At 40.4% G+C, this 17438-nt stretch overlaps 1 protein-coding gene across 3 annotated transcripts in view; it reads right to left on the bottom strand.

Moving 5' to 3' along the window:
- Nucleotides 1-17438, bottom strand: part of AGAP1 (ArfGAP with GTPase domain, ankyrin repeat and PH domain 1) — a 273840-nt gene that overhangs the window by 86661 nt on the left and 169741 nt on the right. For all 3 annotated transcript variants that reach the window (XM_019473624.1, XM_009285105.1, XM_009285106.1), the window contains one exon: nt 6403-6564. In XM_019473624.1, coding sequence (XP_019329169.1) covers nt 6403-6564 — 162 coding nt within the window. The remainder of the gene's footprint in view (nt 1-6402; nt 6565-17438) is intronic.

The raw sequence follows: 17438 nt of genomic DNA, 5'->3' as shown, positions 1-17438 counted from the left end.
CTTCTAAATGAATTAGGTTAAATTAACTCTGGTATGTACACACATAGGCCACGGGAATATGATGAAAACTCTTCCCTAATGCCAGCACTAGTGCTTTATTTCATTTTCTCATGTTCACCCATCTCATAGTATCAAAAACCTGCCTTCTTACTGAAATAAAAAATACTTTTCCAATAACGCCTCCATATCTACTCCTACTACACAGTAGGTTGTAAATACTGATAGTTGATTTATAGGGACTAGGTAAAATAACTAGGATGACAAGATTACCAGGAACAACTTCTGTGGAGTTCCTACATGGGCAACATCTGTTTGCCTGTACAACCACAGTAATATACTTAATTATCCTATAACGGACTGGAAAGAGCTTTTACTTGAAGAAGTTTTGGTGGCAGCTTAGTTCTGTGCATTACTTCAAGCAACACAACCCATACAGGGATCGTGACATCTAATAGATTTGATTCCAAAGGTTACAAACTCTTTTAATAGGTGAGTAGTTTTGCCCTTGCTGCAGCTGCAGGTCAAGATATTAGATTTCACATCTTCCGTGCAGAGAAAAGGGAGTGACGATGCTGCGACTTTTTGTGCTGGAAAGGTTTCTGAACATGCTGTCCTCTGACAATGTCAGAAGGTTTCTTCCAGACCATAAAAAGCCAAAAAAAAAATTTATAAAAAGAGCACCAAGTAAAAATATATTCCTTTATCATGGTGCTTAATTTAATGTATTACAAATAAGCATTAGCATTAACAATGTCAAGTCCATCTCTCAAATGAAGAATCTACTCTCCCACAAACACTATAGCTCATTGTTTGCATCTGTTTCATTAAACAGGTCTCAGATGCGTTTCCATTAAATTTCCAAAATTCCCAATTAACTTTTAGATTTTTTTTATATACATGGTTAGAGACATTTCCTTTTTTTTTTAGTTCAGTCTGGCCACAGCATACTTACTAGAACTATGCACCTAAGGAAACGTATGTTAAAATTGTCTGGAGAAGACTATGCACAGAGCCATGTACACAGCCAAGCATGTTTAAATCATTTCAGCACCTAATGCCAGCAGGTAAATCACGGGGATGCTAAGGAAGGCTTAGGGTGAGAAGCTGCAGGTAAAATGCACGCATTTTCATGCATCATATACTGCATTTCAGTTAACAGCTATATTGCTTCCAATTTACACAAAGTATCAAATTTTCAGCTGTTAGCATTGCTCTCTGGAGTCTGTGTAAGAACTGCATTTCCCTAATTTGCTATGTCATTCTGGTCTTGGGATGGCTGAAAGGGGCCAAGAAGTCTTTGGAATAAACTGGCACCTCCCTTGGCTTTTTGTACCTTGTCCCACACTCCTGGATTCAAGTCCCTACGCAGCTGAGAAACCAGACTGAAAGCAGTGAAATTTTTGCTTATTCCTAAAAGAACGAATGAGAAGTCTGACTAAACCCTGTTTTTCCATCCACAGAAAACAAATGAACGTATTTTCATTTCAAACTTCACTATAGCTCATCTTCAACGCTCCCTGAGATTCAGAACAGAAGAATGACTTCAGTATTATAAAACATGCATGTGAAGAACACAAGCTTTTGAAAGACCTTTACCAGTTCACCCCAGGAAAATAAGAAAAATACAATTTCTCAGTAAACTGGGGTTAATCCTTAGCTACAAGCCAGAAAGCGTACAGCTAGAGTTGGGGGCTAGACTGCATAGATCAGAAAAGCACAGGGAAAAGCACTGACTTTACAAGGGGCAGAGAACAAGTATCTTTGTGTTAAGAAAACAGTTCTAAAAAGAAACATAAAAGGTCCTTCCTTGTCCTTCAAAAGTTCTTTAGAAACCAGCAATGAAGAAGAACGTAGAACATGGATTTACAGAGAAAACACAGAGTTTGGAAAGTCTACCAAGTAGCTAATCACATTTACTACTCTCTCATCAATTCCTGTTTCTCACCTCTATCTGCGTGAATGGGAACACAGAGCTATGCTTGTTTTGCCTATGCTGCTGAGAGAGAAGATAAATTAACAGTGCTCTGCCTGCAGCTGCCTTGCGTCTCCCTGACTGAAGGAGTGGATTCACCCATCTACCTGGACACAATCAGACTGGCCCTACAGCAGACAGCAACGTTGGCCCTGTTGGCCAGAGCTCTTAGTCAATGAAGCACTTGCAGAGCATGGATGACCTAGATTTGATGCTGAAATATGGCCATATCTTGGGCTTTCTATAGCTCCTAAAATCTCAGAGATGGATTGAGGGCAGGCAGGTTCAAGCTGGCGTAGCCATGAAGTTTTAAAACTGCCTAACAAGAGTAAGAAAAATAAACATTGGGAAAGGTCTTTCTGTGAAGAGTATTTCCAAGAAAGCTTTTTAATTTTTCTACTTGTTTTCAAGCTGAAAAACCCTATTATCACTAGCTATTCCAGTAACTGCAGCAGCACAAGGGTACCAAAACAGACCAGGCTCTGAGCAGCTATTCCTCTTTGAAACACAGCACCGTATAATCCTGCTCTGAGCAAGTTTAGACAGCATGGTAGGAAAAACACTGCTGGTTGCTGGCATCTTGCCTAATGTAAGCATTCCTGCTGTTACCCTCAAAAACACTGAGAAATTTTTTCAGTGACAAGTTCTATGTAGAGAATTAAAAAACTTGTCTCTGGGTTTCATTGCACTGGAAAAATTTCACAAGAATCCAAAATAGGAACTGAATTTTAATTTTCATCCAACTGCAGCACAGTTGCTCTAGTATTTTTGTTGCTGCAACCACTGTCTCAGAAAACCTGTAGAAAGACAAACCAAGTAAGATGAAAGAATCAATCCCAGAAAGAGAGGGCTGTGCATGTGCAGATAGTGTGGAGAAAGAAGAATCAGCATGACCTTTATGGACAGGCATAAAAGAGATGAGCATCAGTCCTTGGAATTAGTGAATCACCCTGGGCTCACTAGTGTCCATCATCGTGATATCTGAATACTTGGGCAGAGGTCAGTGATCAAAGCAGGCACGTTCAAGGAGAAAAGAAGACAGCAAAGTGCAGTAAAAATGGTAGAGTTTGCTGAAGACCAGATTTAAACCTCATTGAACACCTAAGCTTTACTACAGACAAAAATGAAGGAACCCGGAATTTCTGTTTGAAAGCTGACACTTGAAACGTGCCTGGACCCAAAGGAAGGCAACATAAAATCTAGAATTACCCAAATCATTTAACTCTGATCTATTGTAACTGTCTGAGAATAGCTACTGCAGGAGGATCCTCCTCCTCCTTTTCACAGTGAACTCAGGATTTCTAGAAGGAGGGAAGATATGGTTCTCCCACGATTACCACCACAGTATTCTGTACCCTGTGTTCAATAAGTCACCTGCCGTATCTCAAACACTTGATCAAAGTTGCCAAGGCGAAGCATGCATCTCAGAACATCTTCCTTTTACTGTTTAATTCGGATTTGTGGTCTTCAAAACTGCAGTAACCCAGATGAACACCTCTGAGGGTTTAAATCTATGCTTACTGCAAGTGTGGAGGAAGAAAAATTAAAAAGGAAATCTTTTAGGTCATTGGACAGATTTGTAGCCAAGCATTGGAGAACAGGGAAATAAGCCTTTTCCGGAGAAAAGGCTGAATTACTGAACTGAAAACTGCTTTGAATCACAATGCAGACTTGAAAATGCTACATCCTGTGACATGGAGAAAAACCTGTAACAGCCCAAAGCATATCAGACAGCCCCCGCCCGCCACCAGCTGGCTTGTGACATAGGTTGGCCCAGGACTGGAGTTACTGCCATCATTCAGCATCACAGCAAGCTCAGAGAGATGAACGTTACCTGTCTGCTCAACCATAAAGCATACCAAACGTGCCTTTTGGCTTGCACCAACGTGAGTACCAGAAAATACAGACAAAGGTTGCAAGTGCCCACATGCCAGGATCTGGAAAAAAGCAACCCCCACCCTTTCTTAAGTCTTTCTAGAAAGTACTTCATGGGAATCTACAATCATTATTGCTTTTTCTGAGATGCCCTTCTTCTAAAAGCACAGGGAACTCGAGCACACTTCACTGCTTTCTCCTTCAGCTACCGCTGACAGACGAGGCTGACTGTCCTAACTGTCAGGGATCTCCTCCCAACCTTGCTACGGATTCAAGGGCCAGTAAGATTCGTTATCTGCTGAAGGATGCCCCGAGTTCCTCTCACACATGGCAAGAATGCTGTGTAAAAAGTTGCAATTCTGTTCTTGTGGCCAATCTCTGTTTTTCACTGGGTTGTGCTTTAAAAGAGATGTTATAAAAATAAATAATTTAGCAAGCACTGTGGCCCACCCACAACAGACAACTGTGAGCCCCGAGCCAGAAAAGAGTGCCCATCTCGGAAGACATGTAAGAGGCAGGTCAAAGAAAGCTGATGGGCTAATGTAGGGCTAATGTAATGTTTTTACACGTGTAAAAGCAGGTGTCAGCACTCACTGCTACTTTTAAGGCTCCTTTTGTATCACTTGGTGCTGCTAGCCAGCCAGTTCTTGCCCTTCTGGAAGCGTATTTATCCCACGTATACGAAAGAGGACAGTTTTGTAAAGCTATTGCAAAAGGATTTCAGATTAGCATGTTATGATGCTGGAAGACAAGGAGAAGAGCAAGAGAAAACAGAGAAGGATGAAGGAGCACGTACTCCCCCCACTCCAATCAGAGCAGGGATTTCAGAGGCAAGATGCACAACTGCAAATCCCCCATTGCTTGCTGCGGGTCAGAAGTCTGCACCCGCAGACTGGGACCACACAGGCTCCAGCTCCAGTGACTTGTGAAAATAATCTGCCCAGGAGAAAGAAAACATACATGTATTAACTACTTAGAAAGACATTTTCAAAGGCTTTTGATATCCAGCTGGTCTTGATTCATATTGACTTCAACAAAATAGCCTTGGACCAATGGTGAGTGCTCTGAAAAATCCCCTCTATAATTTGCCATTGAGGTATGAAAACAAGTGCTGTAAAAGGGTTTGTTAAAAAAAAAAAGATGATGTCATTGATATCCAGCTGGTCTTGATTCATATTGACTTCAACAAAATAGCCTTGGACCAATGGTGAGTGCTCTGAAAAATCCCCTCTATAATTTGCCATTGAGGTATGAAAACAAGTGCGTAAAAGGGTTTGTTAAAAAAAAAAAAAAGATGATGTCAAATTAAAAACGAAAGGTTAAAATAAAATTTGGCTTCAGGCCATAAATTAGGGGGAAACTAACAGTAAAGATAGTTAAACGACTGGAAAGAGAAAGCAACAGGAGCTATTATGAAAAAAAGCTGATGGCTTTTAAAAAAGGATTTGTATAGATAGCTGGGGAAATAAATTCCATATGTGATAGAAGTGCAATTGAGAAATTAAATAAATGGAAAATACAGATAACTAAGTAGTAGTTAACATGCCCCTTCTCAGTTGTATACTATTATCACATCTATTTTTAATGTCTCTTCAGCTGTCCGCAATTGTCATCTTTTTTTCAGAACTTGTTCCAATGCTCTTTGATACCGAATTAGCTGATTTTTACTCTCCAATGCTTACAACCGCATCTTTTTCTTACTCAACACTCCCCTTTTCCGACAATGTTATTCCATTGTCTCCGTTTTTCATCTCTCCTTATGTGTTGACTCCCTAGTTTCTGAGCTTTCCAACTACCCTTGTTCATCTTTTTTCTGGAGCTCTTTTGGTTGAATCCTAGCATGTTTCTTTTCTTCTTTTCTAAAGATACAAGCATGTTTTATATCATATCTGGCTACTGTACACATTGTTACCCCTTCAGAAGGGCATTGAACAGCTATAGCAGTGCTCGCGGTGGAAATAGTAAGCTAAACTAAGAGAAAAAAAGAAGTTCTTTTTGGCTTTTGCTTTCTGGTTCTTAAAAAAGAACCCAAACATTTAAACTCTCCCCTTTTCCTTTTTATCTTCAAATAACACAATCTTTCCATGGGCAGCTGAATATTCAAACAATAACAGGCATCAGAAGCGTTTGCAATTCTAGAGCTCAGGATGTGTCTAAGCAGAAGAGATAACACGAGATTTAATAATACTGAAAAAATACACAAGTTCTAACGTGATGTATGGGCTACTGAGTGAACCTGACTTTTTCTTTTTAACCTTACAAGCATGCCTGTACCTTACCTTTATGGCTAATGATGCTTCATATTAACTTGGGACACTTTTTTATTTATTAAAAAAATCAGGTCCAAACATGCTTCAGACAGTCAAATTCACCATTGTGTGATGCCTCAGATCATTCAGCTTCATCGTTAAAAGATCAGTCTTTAATTTCTCTACTTCAGTACAATTCTCTTTACCTTTTGTATGCAAAGCCAATGGCATAGTTGAGTTGTACTTAACAATGCTCTTTGGAATGGTATTTTCAAAATTCAGACTTCCACCACAGAGTAAGCTTACCTTCAGCTGTGCCTGAGATACCATCAGCTTTGAAATTGCTCGTGCTTTTCTTCCTGCGGTGTTTCTTTCTGTTGGCGTGAGGTGAAGGAGGTGGATCGAGTTTGGGGCTCGTCGTACTGGATATACTTGGGCTTGAACACACAGAATCTCCTAACCCGGTATCTGCAGTTTGGGGGGAAAAAAGAAAAAGAAGGAAAAATAAAAAATACTGTATAATTTAAATTAATGATTGCTAGGATCCAAGATATAGAATCCAAGAATCCCTTGCTTTCTGTTAGCAGCTAACTTCTTGAGCTCATTGACTTCCAAAGGCTACAGGAGAGTCTCCTAACAATATCCATTACTTTTTCAAAAAGGTACAAAATAGCAACTCGGCTGAAGTTCTGATTCAAGTCCTATTAAATCAACAGGACTCTGCATCAATTTTAGAAGCAGGCCAGCTGGAATGCACAAAAACCAATGGGAAATCACTTTATTACTTCCAATTGCTCTTTCTTACAAAGATCCTACTGATCCTCAAATTAATTCGTGTAACGCCAGGACATTTTAATACATAACAGAACAGAGATAAACCAATGTCCTCTGAACACTGTCTGCTTTCATTAATATTAGAGACAGACACACATAGAAAAGGTGGTAATGGCAATAAAGGTGGGAAAACAAGGTGCGTGTGCCTGGTACAATTAATATTGTGTGATAATGGGTCACTCAGTATCTGCTCCCAATGAAAAAAAATAAACCCATGTTCATCATGTTTAGTTTCCCACTGTATTAGCTATGTAGCATAACATGCAACAATTTTAAGAACTAATGACAGAGTCATTTTCTCCCCTCTCCCACCAATTAGCTTGCTCAACCAAATCAAAATTAAAGGTCGATGACGCCCCTCTCTCTTAAGGAGACACCCACAGTCTCTTCCCTGGTCCATGTAACAGCTGGTAATAAGTGAACGCCTTCTCTTTGAGTAGTTCTTCTCTTTTTCAGTCAAGAAACATCTAACAGCAATATTTAACAGAAGTCTAGGAAATGAAGACATACTTGAAATTTTGCTCTCCATCTGGGTCCTTTCGCATAGCAAATACTCAAGCAACCTTAATCCAGTATTTTTCCCCAAGGTTGGTAATATGATTTTAGTTTAATTGCAACCAATCTTTTGGCTATGATTAGTGCTAAATGCATTTTTATTTTGTTGGTTTGGTTTTGGTTTTAATTATAAAATTTAACATAACATCCTACACTTTACTTAAAGTGCTTGCTATTATTTAAAGTGAAGCTGTTCCCAGAACCCTGGTTAGATACCATATTGCACTTACATGCAATACCAGGATTGCACTTAAGAAAGTGAACTCATATGTTCGAAAAATATCAAGCCAAAGACTATTTAAAAAGTAATTTTTGATTGTTTTGAGTAGTTAAGTCCCCATACAACTGCCTATTTGACAAAGAAACACTTACTTTGTTTTTTTTCTAATAAAGTTTACTTACTAATTACCTTCTAAGCACAGTTGTGCTGCAAGTTATTAGTGGGGGATAAATTATGTAGCTAATCGCCTGGCAATAGAGACCAAATCAAACGTAAGCTTTATATTAAGGATTTTTGTTCTTTTCCTTATGCATCTATCCTGGCAAGGGTTTGCCGTCTCTCCAGGTGAAGAGGAAGGCAAACCCTGATGAGAATCCATGCCAGTGCTCAGCATGTTCTTGGCAAAGGGGACACGGATACTTCTGGCTCCTTGACACTGAGAGAAGACACAAGAGAGGATGCCAGCAATACAAAGGCATGACTACGGATGCAAGGTGGTTACTGCTAGTCCTAAATATTGACCTCCAGTTTGAGACTTGAGAAGGTTTCATATGTCGGGTACTTAAGGAAAAAAAACCCGACACAAAAAAACCTCCTTTGCAGCAATGACATGAAAATTGCTCTGCTGAGACAGGCCAGCTGCAGAGCCAGGCACTGCAAGGAAGGGGCCCAGCTGTGGCAGCAAGTTCTGCCACGTGGCACCAAAAATATATCTTGTTGATTTTCATTTGCTTGCTAAAAAACAGAAAATTCATAAATATCATGGAAAAATCCCAGAGAGCACACCAGCCAGGAAGGCTTGCTCATATCTAACATAATTTCTCAAAACACTTCACTTTTTCCCCTCAGAAAATATGAGGCAAGTAGCACATGGACAGGCCTCATTCTCAGCTTTCACTTTAAAAAGAATTATCCCATTTTGCTCAAGGGTAGGGGAAAAAAAAAAAATCCAGGAAAAAAACAGCTCTACCACCCTCTCCCATGCCTTTCAAAAAGCTCCTTTCCAAATATTCGCGATGCTGAGAAGTGTGCCGAAGCACTCTGGTCCCTGAGGCAGGCGTACGAGGGCTGCATTCATCGCCACGTGTGACTCCATCAACCACGATGCCCTGGACTCGTAAAATGGTGAAGAAACCACACCCTGACGCAAAACCACAGAATATATTTTTCAGCAGGATCTTTGTTAAAAAAATATTAACGCAGATCTGTACACTTACTGCAGCTTAGTCTAATTTCTAGGCTATAAATTGCACCAACAAAACCTGCTTGTGAGCTCTGAAAAATGGGGATGCGTATACATGTACAGTCCGACTACTTGCATCGGAAAGCTGAAGAATTAACCTCCTATGGTAAATCCTTGTGATCCGCAGCCCTTTCCAGGTAATAACCTGCTGTCCTTGGGTCAAACGGCTCTGAAGCGAAGAGCCCGAAGCTTTCCCTCCCCCTCAACCAGAAAAGAAACACGAGTCGCTCGTAAACGGGTACCGAGCTGATATTGTTGGTGTATTAATGCCCCGTATTCCCGGTTTCAGAGACCACCCTTTGAAGATGGAAGTTATTTAACATTCTACTGGTTTAAAATATGAGCAATCAAAAGGCGCTAGGCTTACACGCTGTGCTTTCCCATTTCCCACTACTTCTCTTGCCTGACAAGGTATTCTTCAAATTGAAAAGAGGGCTCCTGAAAGCCCGGCTTCGGAAAACTGCAAATGAGTTCAGGCTTCAGCCCGCTGAATGCAATTTCATACTCCTGACTGAATACAAATAATGCATTTTATTTTGTATCAATTACCACGCCTGAGAACAGACGACTGCTGCTGGCACTATTAGATATTAAAAAAAAAAAAAAAAAACAATAAAAAAAAAAAAAAAAAAAAAGGCAAGGAAAAAGGCACGCCAAATTAAAAAAGCAAGCGCCTCATTACTCCACATCTAAACCAGCTTTGACAGAGGCACTGGAACTCATAAGACGCGTTTCACTGGGTTGGGATGGGCTGTTTTGCAGCCATCCCGCGCGTTCAATGTCAGCCATTAGTTCTTCCCAATCGGGCATCAATGTTCAACGCACACCCGAAAAAATATATAATACTAGTAATAATAATAACAATCTGCAGCCTCTCCGAGCTTCAATACTTGAAGTATGAGTCAAAGAAGCAGTTTCACTTTTCACTCGGGAAGCTGACAAGCATGACTAGAGGGGGAATAAAATAACATTCAGTTCGCATAAATATCAAGCGGGCTGCTTGAGACTGATGGGCCAGGAATGTATTCTTAGCCATCATTCTGGCAGACAGGCCCAAGGACACTCATAACTTATTTTACAATCATTTAGTTTCAGCTCAAGTGGAAAACGTGACAACTTATCTCTGCTGACAAGATGCCATATCGAACCTTACAATTAACTCTCCCACGATTATCTGCCCAGCCCATCATTAGCTTTGCAGTTTTTGATGGACTGTAGGGACAGCTTTCCTTGATGATGGTCATCATTTGCAGGGTGTATACTACATTATACAACATTACGGACAAAATTCTCCCCTTGCCATGTAGCTGGGGTTGTCCTGACCAGCACATCCTCTGTTCTGCAACTGCCAGGCCACGTTTCTAAGTGATGTGCAGCAACACGCTGCTGAAAAACATCTCCAAAATGGAGCATCACCATGCTCCAGCCTACACCTGCTGCCAACTGCAATGTATGGAAGCGAGCTGTAATTGCCCATGCCCTCTCCCAACAAACAGCCATCCTTCCTCCCTGCCATCTCTCCCCAGTGCAGTTATTAACTCCTCTCAGCTGTAAGTGAGAGCTGACACGAGCCACGTCCTTGCAGTTTACCTCTGCATGCTCACCACGTGTTAAGGAGGACGCCATGAATTTCACATGCGTGTTTGGCGATTTTCCGTACCGACGAGAAAACGTGTTTCTCATTGAAAGGTGAGTTTCTAGCTTTACAGGGTTGTGAAATAATGCCAAGCTTATACCAAGGGATAGGACAGTTTCTGTGCAAACCAGTATGACAAAGTATAGGTGCTCATTCCAGAAAAAGCAGTAAAATAGTCAATCCAGAGTATATAGAGGGTAAGTTTACATCTATGCAAGTTATTTGAGGCCATTTGAAAGTATGCAGTAGCTCACTCCATGCCCAGGAGCAACAAGTGACAATTGGTAACCAAACCTGTTCAGTTATCAAGAGATGGGATATTAAAAAACCCAACCACTCTGTTGTTAGCATGGTGATTTTTCTCTATAGGTGCATGACACGTGGGATAAGACAAAGATTCTGCTTGTTCAAATCTGACTGTTGTTTGCTAGAAATTACAAAACCAAAAAAAAGAAGCCAATGCAGCTTTTATTCCACAAAGCAAGTCCCATGCCTGCCTCTCTCCTAAATGCATTTTGTAATTACTGTCATAAGAGAAACTCCTTTCAATTATGACAAATTCTGGTAGGAGAAATGAGAGGCAGAAGGGAAGAACTATGTTGCCTACAACAACAACCCAGAACTATGAGATGGAACATTAAATGAAAAAAGAAACCAACCAATCCTTCTCAGAAGAGTCTCAAGGGCTGTGCTGTTGTGCTGCGCTTTATTTGCCATTTGAAACACATTTGATATCCTCTCGCAGTATTATACAATGTTTGTAAAAGGCAACGTTCTGCACAAGTCCCACTTCTTATCTCTTTATAGTTTTATTATTTGTAAGCTGCATGCACTCCACAAATGGACCTCAAAGACAACCCCATTTGTGCCCTTTAAGGATGTCACGAGAGCCCTCCTGGATTTGAAAGGGGTAAGAAATCCAGTTCAAACCCAGCCTGTGCTTCCTCGGTACTAATACTACTTCCCCTAGGCACAGTACAACAACTGACTTGCATCCCAAACTCCCAAGCATCTGCTCAGAGCACGTCTGAGATTCGGACTGAAGCTGTGCCTGCACAGCAGAGCTGTAGCAGATACCAACACAGGAATCAAGGAGGTGAAGAAAATGAGAGACAATAATAAGCAGGTATGAGTGCCCCAGGCCAGGGTAAAAGGGCTGGGGGTGCAAAAAGCATGAGGAAAAGAGGCAACATATAAGGTATGGGAATAGCACAGCACAAAGGCTGAGATACAAAAATCCAAGAGCAGAGCTTCATCTTTGGCCCATGGTTCCTATTCTCTCTCATACACACACAACCCTCTCTCCTGTGTAACCATCTGCAGCGGAAACAAGGATATTCTGACCTCTTCTATCTTCATGTCTTTTGATTTATTTCATATTTTTGTCAAATCACCTATTTACAAAAACTTGAAACAAACTCAACAGGTGACGCTGTTCTCCACAGACCAAAGTCGAGCTTGATCTGGTTTACATTTTTCTTGCATCTTCTTGTTAAAATTTTCCAACAGGCTTTCAAAGTGAAATTAGACTTTTTTGTCAAGCCCAGCTCCCCAATGCGGCCTTATTCTCAAGTGGTTGGAGATTGATTAATTTGGATTTTTGGTTTGTCAAAGTGACAAGAAGTCAGACGTTACAAAAGCGGGACCAGTGAATGGGATCAATTAAAGAGGAGAAGCAGCAACACAATTAATAGCACCAGGTTCAAGGGGAAAAAGAAAGCACTGATGACGAAAACAACAGCAACAGCTCTGACTGCAGCAGGAAGCTTTGCCGCGACCCAAGGAAGACTGAATCCAAAGAGGACATTTCAGAACTTTTACTATGCCATTAGTGTTGAAATGGAATAAGGCAAAGATGTCGGTAGCTGGTAGACTGAATAATAAAAAAATAGCTGGACACTTTCATCTTCTACACATGTGTTTTAAATAGAGGCGAAAAAAGCAATCCTTTTATTTAAACAGAGGAAGCAATAGACTGAAACCATCTGTAGTTGTATTTCAGACCCATTTCCCCGAGCTGAGATTTTTCTGGCTGTGAAATCCAATGCTCTACAGCTTCCCTTTACAGCTATTACCATAAACGTTCTATCAAGTTCTTTATATTCCTTCTCTGCCTCAAACCGAAGTTAAAGGGATGCTGCAATTGCACAATGACTGCAGAAGGCTGGAGTCAGGCACGGATATACAGGACTGCCATTAAAATCCTGTCAAAACTGCAGCTTGGCAGAAGTCTGCGGATGATAATAAACACTTGTGAGTGGGGGAGAAGGGGTGGCACAAGATTACAGCCTACAGGAAAAAAAACAGGCAAATATTTTTAAAGTACACAGAGCTCATACCTTCAGTAGGAATTAGGCACATCCGGTCATCGTTTAGCTGAATTCAGCTTGGACAGTCAAGCTATCGAGGGCTTAAATTAACCTGCTGCACTGAACGAAATTAAAAGGAAGCTCTGAGCAGAACTGGGGGATGGAGATGAAAGAGCCTCAGGAGTATTCTCTTTCCACGGCGTCTACCATTTTTCCAGCCTTGTGCCTAGAGCCTGTAAATCACAGAGCTATCCTGTCATGTACAGAAAGCCCCACTGAATGCCCAAGTTACTGCCTCCTTCCCTCTAATAGCAATTTCAATTAAATAAGAAAAACAAAGCTTCCTTCTTGACAAAAAAAGATCTCCCTGCTTTTGGAGGGTCTGGCTTTTGATATGTGGTAGCATGCCTCAAGCAAAGCAGACTGGAAGGCATGTTTGGCATGACAGGACTGTTTCCACTTGGCAGCCTAATAGGCCACTTTGTGACAAGGGAGGGACATCATCCACAGACTGCGAGAGAAAGTCAGTTTCATGACAGTAAGGCATAGATATTGGAAGGACTGGCTTCAATAATTTCGGAGATAGTAAGACCCTTGTTACAATCTCCATTACCTAAAGGAAAGACAAAGTTACCTCTAGCTCATTTCCTACTAACATGCAATGTCTGGCCATCATATAGGAAGCATGAAAGCAAAAATGCAATATGATGTTTAAAAAAAAACACCACAGAAGTACATTGCTCACTACCTTTTCCCTCCTAAGGAGCAACATATTACAGTACTAGCAAAACACCATCCTGCTCCCTAGAAATCGAAGTATTGCTAGCAAGAAAAGAAGCAACTGTATCCTGTTAACTCCCTTTCAAAGCCATCTTATGAAGTAAGCTCCTTGGTTCACAGAAGGAATTTACCATCTGACACAAGGAGAGGAAACATCTATTCCTAAGCGACCCTCCTGTGTTGCCAATATGGTGAGACAAGCAAAGACTAACTGTATTTTAGAGGACCAGCAAGCCTCAGAACATGAACCGGGAAGGAGATGCCAATCTCTCCTCCGCACATCTTGCCTAAAGCAGGTTTAGGTCAGGGGCAGAGATATTATGAACTACTCCCTGAGTTAACACGATTTGCTAAACTTATCTTATCCCCCATTACACAGATGCATCTTTGCATTTGCTTCCTTTGTACTGTATGTTGAATATGCCCTGTGGAAAGATCAAGCGTGACAAGTTGTTTGAATACATAAGGACAACAAACTAGAAAGAGATGCAAGTCTTAGATGTTGCAGGATGCCACCACATCCCAAGGCAAACTAACTTCATGGCTCCCGCTGAACAGATCTACAGTCTAGATGTATAAGGGATGTCTCTAATTCTTCTGGCATAACATTTTCACTGGGCAGCATCAGATCTGTTGAGATGTGATTTTTACATGGTGTCACCCTGAATTGCTACAAACTGGGTGTATGATGCTATGAGCATTGCTTCTCCTGGCCATCAACTGTATACAAAATGGAGAGGTGAGGAATATTACAAAAGACAGCTAGTTATGGGGATTAGTTTCAGGTACCTAGTTCTTAGCCACCCCAAGATGGAGAAAGAAGATGGATGGTCCTTTTGAAGACAAACTGTACGGCTGTGGGATGGTTTCAGGGCAGTATCTCCTGGTTCGATTCCAGGTCATGTGATGGTTAGTCTATCTCCCACTTTTGAAGCCAGGTAGATAATCAGACACCTCAAGAATAGTTACCAACTGTGGCATGCTGGACCTAGCGAACCCATCAAGACCATCCCAAGTAATGGTGATTTGCAGAAAAATAAACACTTGGAGCACCACTGAAAAAATACATCTTGGATGAACAAGCTATGCCATGATCAAGTACATACAACATTGTGTGACAAATACTATTTTATATCCTTGGTCAAAATGATATGCATAATAAATTCACCTTAATTACACAAAGAAGGTCAGAGCTCCGCCCTGATCTAACAATCAGCATTGTCTTCTAATTGCAAAAACCCCTCATTTAACAATATTTTGCTTTGAAATAGAGCCTTGAGGTCTCAAGGCACTTGGAAAATAATGAACCCGTGCATTACTGAATTCATTTCCTACTAAAATATTTACTTTGTATTTCAAGAGAGGCGAAATAAAACATAAAGGAAGAACGGACTCTCTTCAAAGAAATGCTCAGAGCCAGAAAGACGTCTCTTGTCTCTACTCTTGTACTTTAACCTTCAGTCTGTATAACCCGTGGGTAACTTCAAGCATCAAACCCACTCACTGGTAATTGAGAAGAGGTTAGGAAACTTTCCACTGTCAGTCCACAAGACTTCAGTGACAAGCCCTAGTATCAGTGTTTTGGAAAAAAATCAAGATACTTTCACTATTAACATTTTCCAATTAAAGCTGAATAACTGCTGTATAGCAAATAGGCAGGTAATTGCATCATGCTAGGTAGGAAAAGTCTAAGGCTCTCCTGGTTACATATGCCACGAGCACCAGCGTCAGAAAGGAAAAGAGATAATGGAAGCAACACCAAGGATACTCTTAATCAAAGGCAAAAATCAAACATTTTCCTATTGCAGAAACCTATAGCTAAAAAGTAAAGCTCGTAACATAAAGCTATGTCTTTGCTACCTTTTATAGGTGCCAGATGACATAACTGTCATTGACAAGGTTTTTTTTTTTATTTTTAAATTTAATCAAGCACTCTTTCTAGTTCTTATCTGCTCTTCTGAGGGTTTAGATAACCAGTCAGAGCCCTTCTTTTGCTCTTACAAAATTCATGCACCAGAAAAGCCACTCGCCCAGAGCAACTTGTAAACTGGATACTCCTCATCGACCTGGACCGTGGGTGGCACACACAGTTGCTGAATTAAGGGATGATATCAACTGTAACAAATGAAGGGCCCAGAGACTTGAAAGGAGATGCTCTTCCACCTGCAGGAAGGCCAGGTCTCTGTGCTTCAGCTGTCCCCCAACAATCAGCAGGTTGTGAAGGAGTTGTGTATCGGATTTAACACAGAGGCTTCTTTCACTCCTTGAACTGTATATGCTGTGAAGAAGCTTTGAAGTGTTGGATTCCATAGGTAACGTATACACAACATCCCTGCACCCCACACTCTGTGATCTGGACTGGAAAGAAACCGATCCTGCAAACAGACATGCTTGATGAGACAACCGTTCTCATGTTAATTGGAAGAGAAACTTCATTAAGCCGGAGAAGAAATAAAAGCATCGTGTGTGTTTCTTGCACACACTTCGTCCAGATCCTGGCAAAACAAAGCAGTGTGCTTCTGGACATATATTCAACAAGAAATCTAATTACTACAAGCATCTATCTGAACTACCAAAGTATGGACATAAAAAGAAGAAATTCTGAAATCAGAATTACTCCAATGGTAGCTATACATTAACATTTTACTTTCTCAACTTTATGTTTAAAACTTTACTAAACTTTATCTAAATTTAAAATTTATGTTATTATTATATAAACTTAGATAAAAAGATTAAGAAAAATAAAAGTGTACTGATCTGGGAAGTTTACCAATTTCCCTGCTTAAGTCTTACTTATAAGGTCCTTAAATAGGGAATGCACTGGGCTTATGAAATTTTTAAGCCATAGTATTTGAATTAGAAGAGTTTATAGAGTGTCACACTTTGCTCTTGCAGTATTATGTCTTTCCTGTATGTTTACTTAAGAATGTGTCTCTCAATTTATATTGTTCTCTGTAAACATGATTTTATTTTTCAAAGTTCATAAACTTCTGTAGGATATTGTGTGAATCTGGTTCATGTACTTATTTCCTTGCAATAATAATTGCCAAGATACATCACTCCTGAATACATACAGGCATCCTGACATCAAATGCAGCTCTTCAGGTTTTAATAGCTAGTGCCAGAAGATTTGTCCTTCTGCTGCTGCTCAATGCAGTCAGTGTGTTGCTGTCTCAGCCACTATTTAAACATTTTAAGACCACACGTCACATCTATTCCTGAGATACCGGGAAAAACAATCACAGCTGATCCTCTATCTCAAACTATCTGGTGACTGACCTGCCAAGAAACATCACAGGAAAACTCATTCCAAACTGCAAACATTTAAGATTAAAGCAATCTTAAACTACAAACGTACAAAAAAAAAAAAAAAAAGCCTTTGAAAGATTAAACTACCTTTTTATACAAATGAGATTACAGGACGGCCTCCCTGATGAAGAATTCACTTTGTACAGGGGCACAATCACCTTCAATATTAACCCTTCCATTCTGACAGATACTAATACAGAAACAGAGAACAGAATGTATTTTACAGACCTCTAAGTGCTGTATCTGTCAAACATCAAACACCTGAGCTACAGAGAACCAGCTTGCAGCTGAAGTTAGACAAGGAGCCAGCTGTGGAGATACATATTTTTTAAAACACAACTTGAAGTTCCCCATTTCTAGTGGTATCAGTGCCAAGAATCCACTTTCCTTACTTGATAAGTACTGACTTTTGGCGGTGGTTAGATACCATGAGCGGTGTACTGCAACACTAACCCT

This window comes from Aptenodytes forsteri, unplaced genomic scaffold (assembly GCF_000699145.1).
Source record: "Aptenodytes forsteri isolate BGI_AS27 unplaced genomic scaffold, ASM69914v1 Scaffold264, whole genome shotgun sequence".
NCBI classification, from domain to species: Eukaryota; Metazoa; Chordata; class Aves; order Sphenisciformes; family Spheniscidae; genus Aptenodytes; species Aptenodytes forsteri.
The sequence above is the reverse complement of the archived record's forward strand: the minus strand, read 5'-3'. Positions and strand labels throughout refer to the sequence as shown.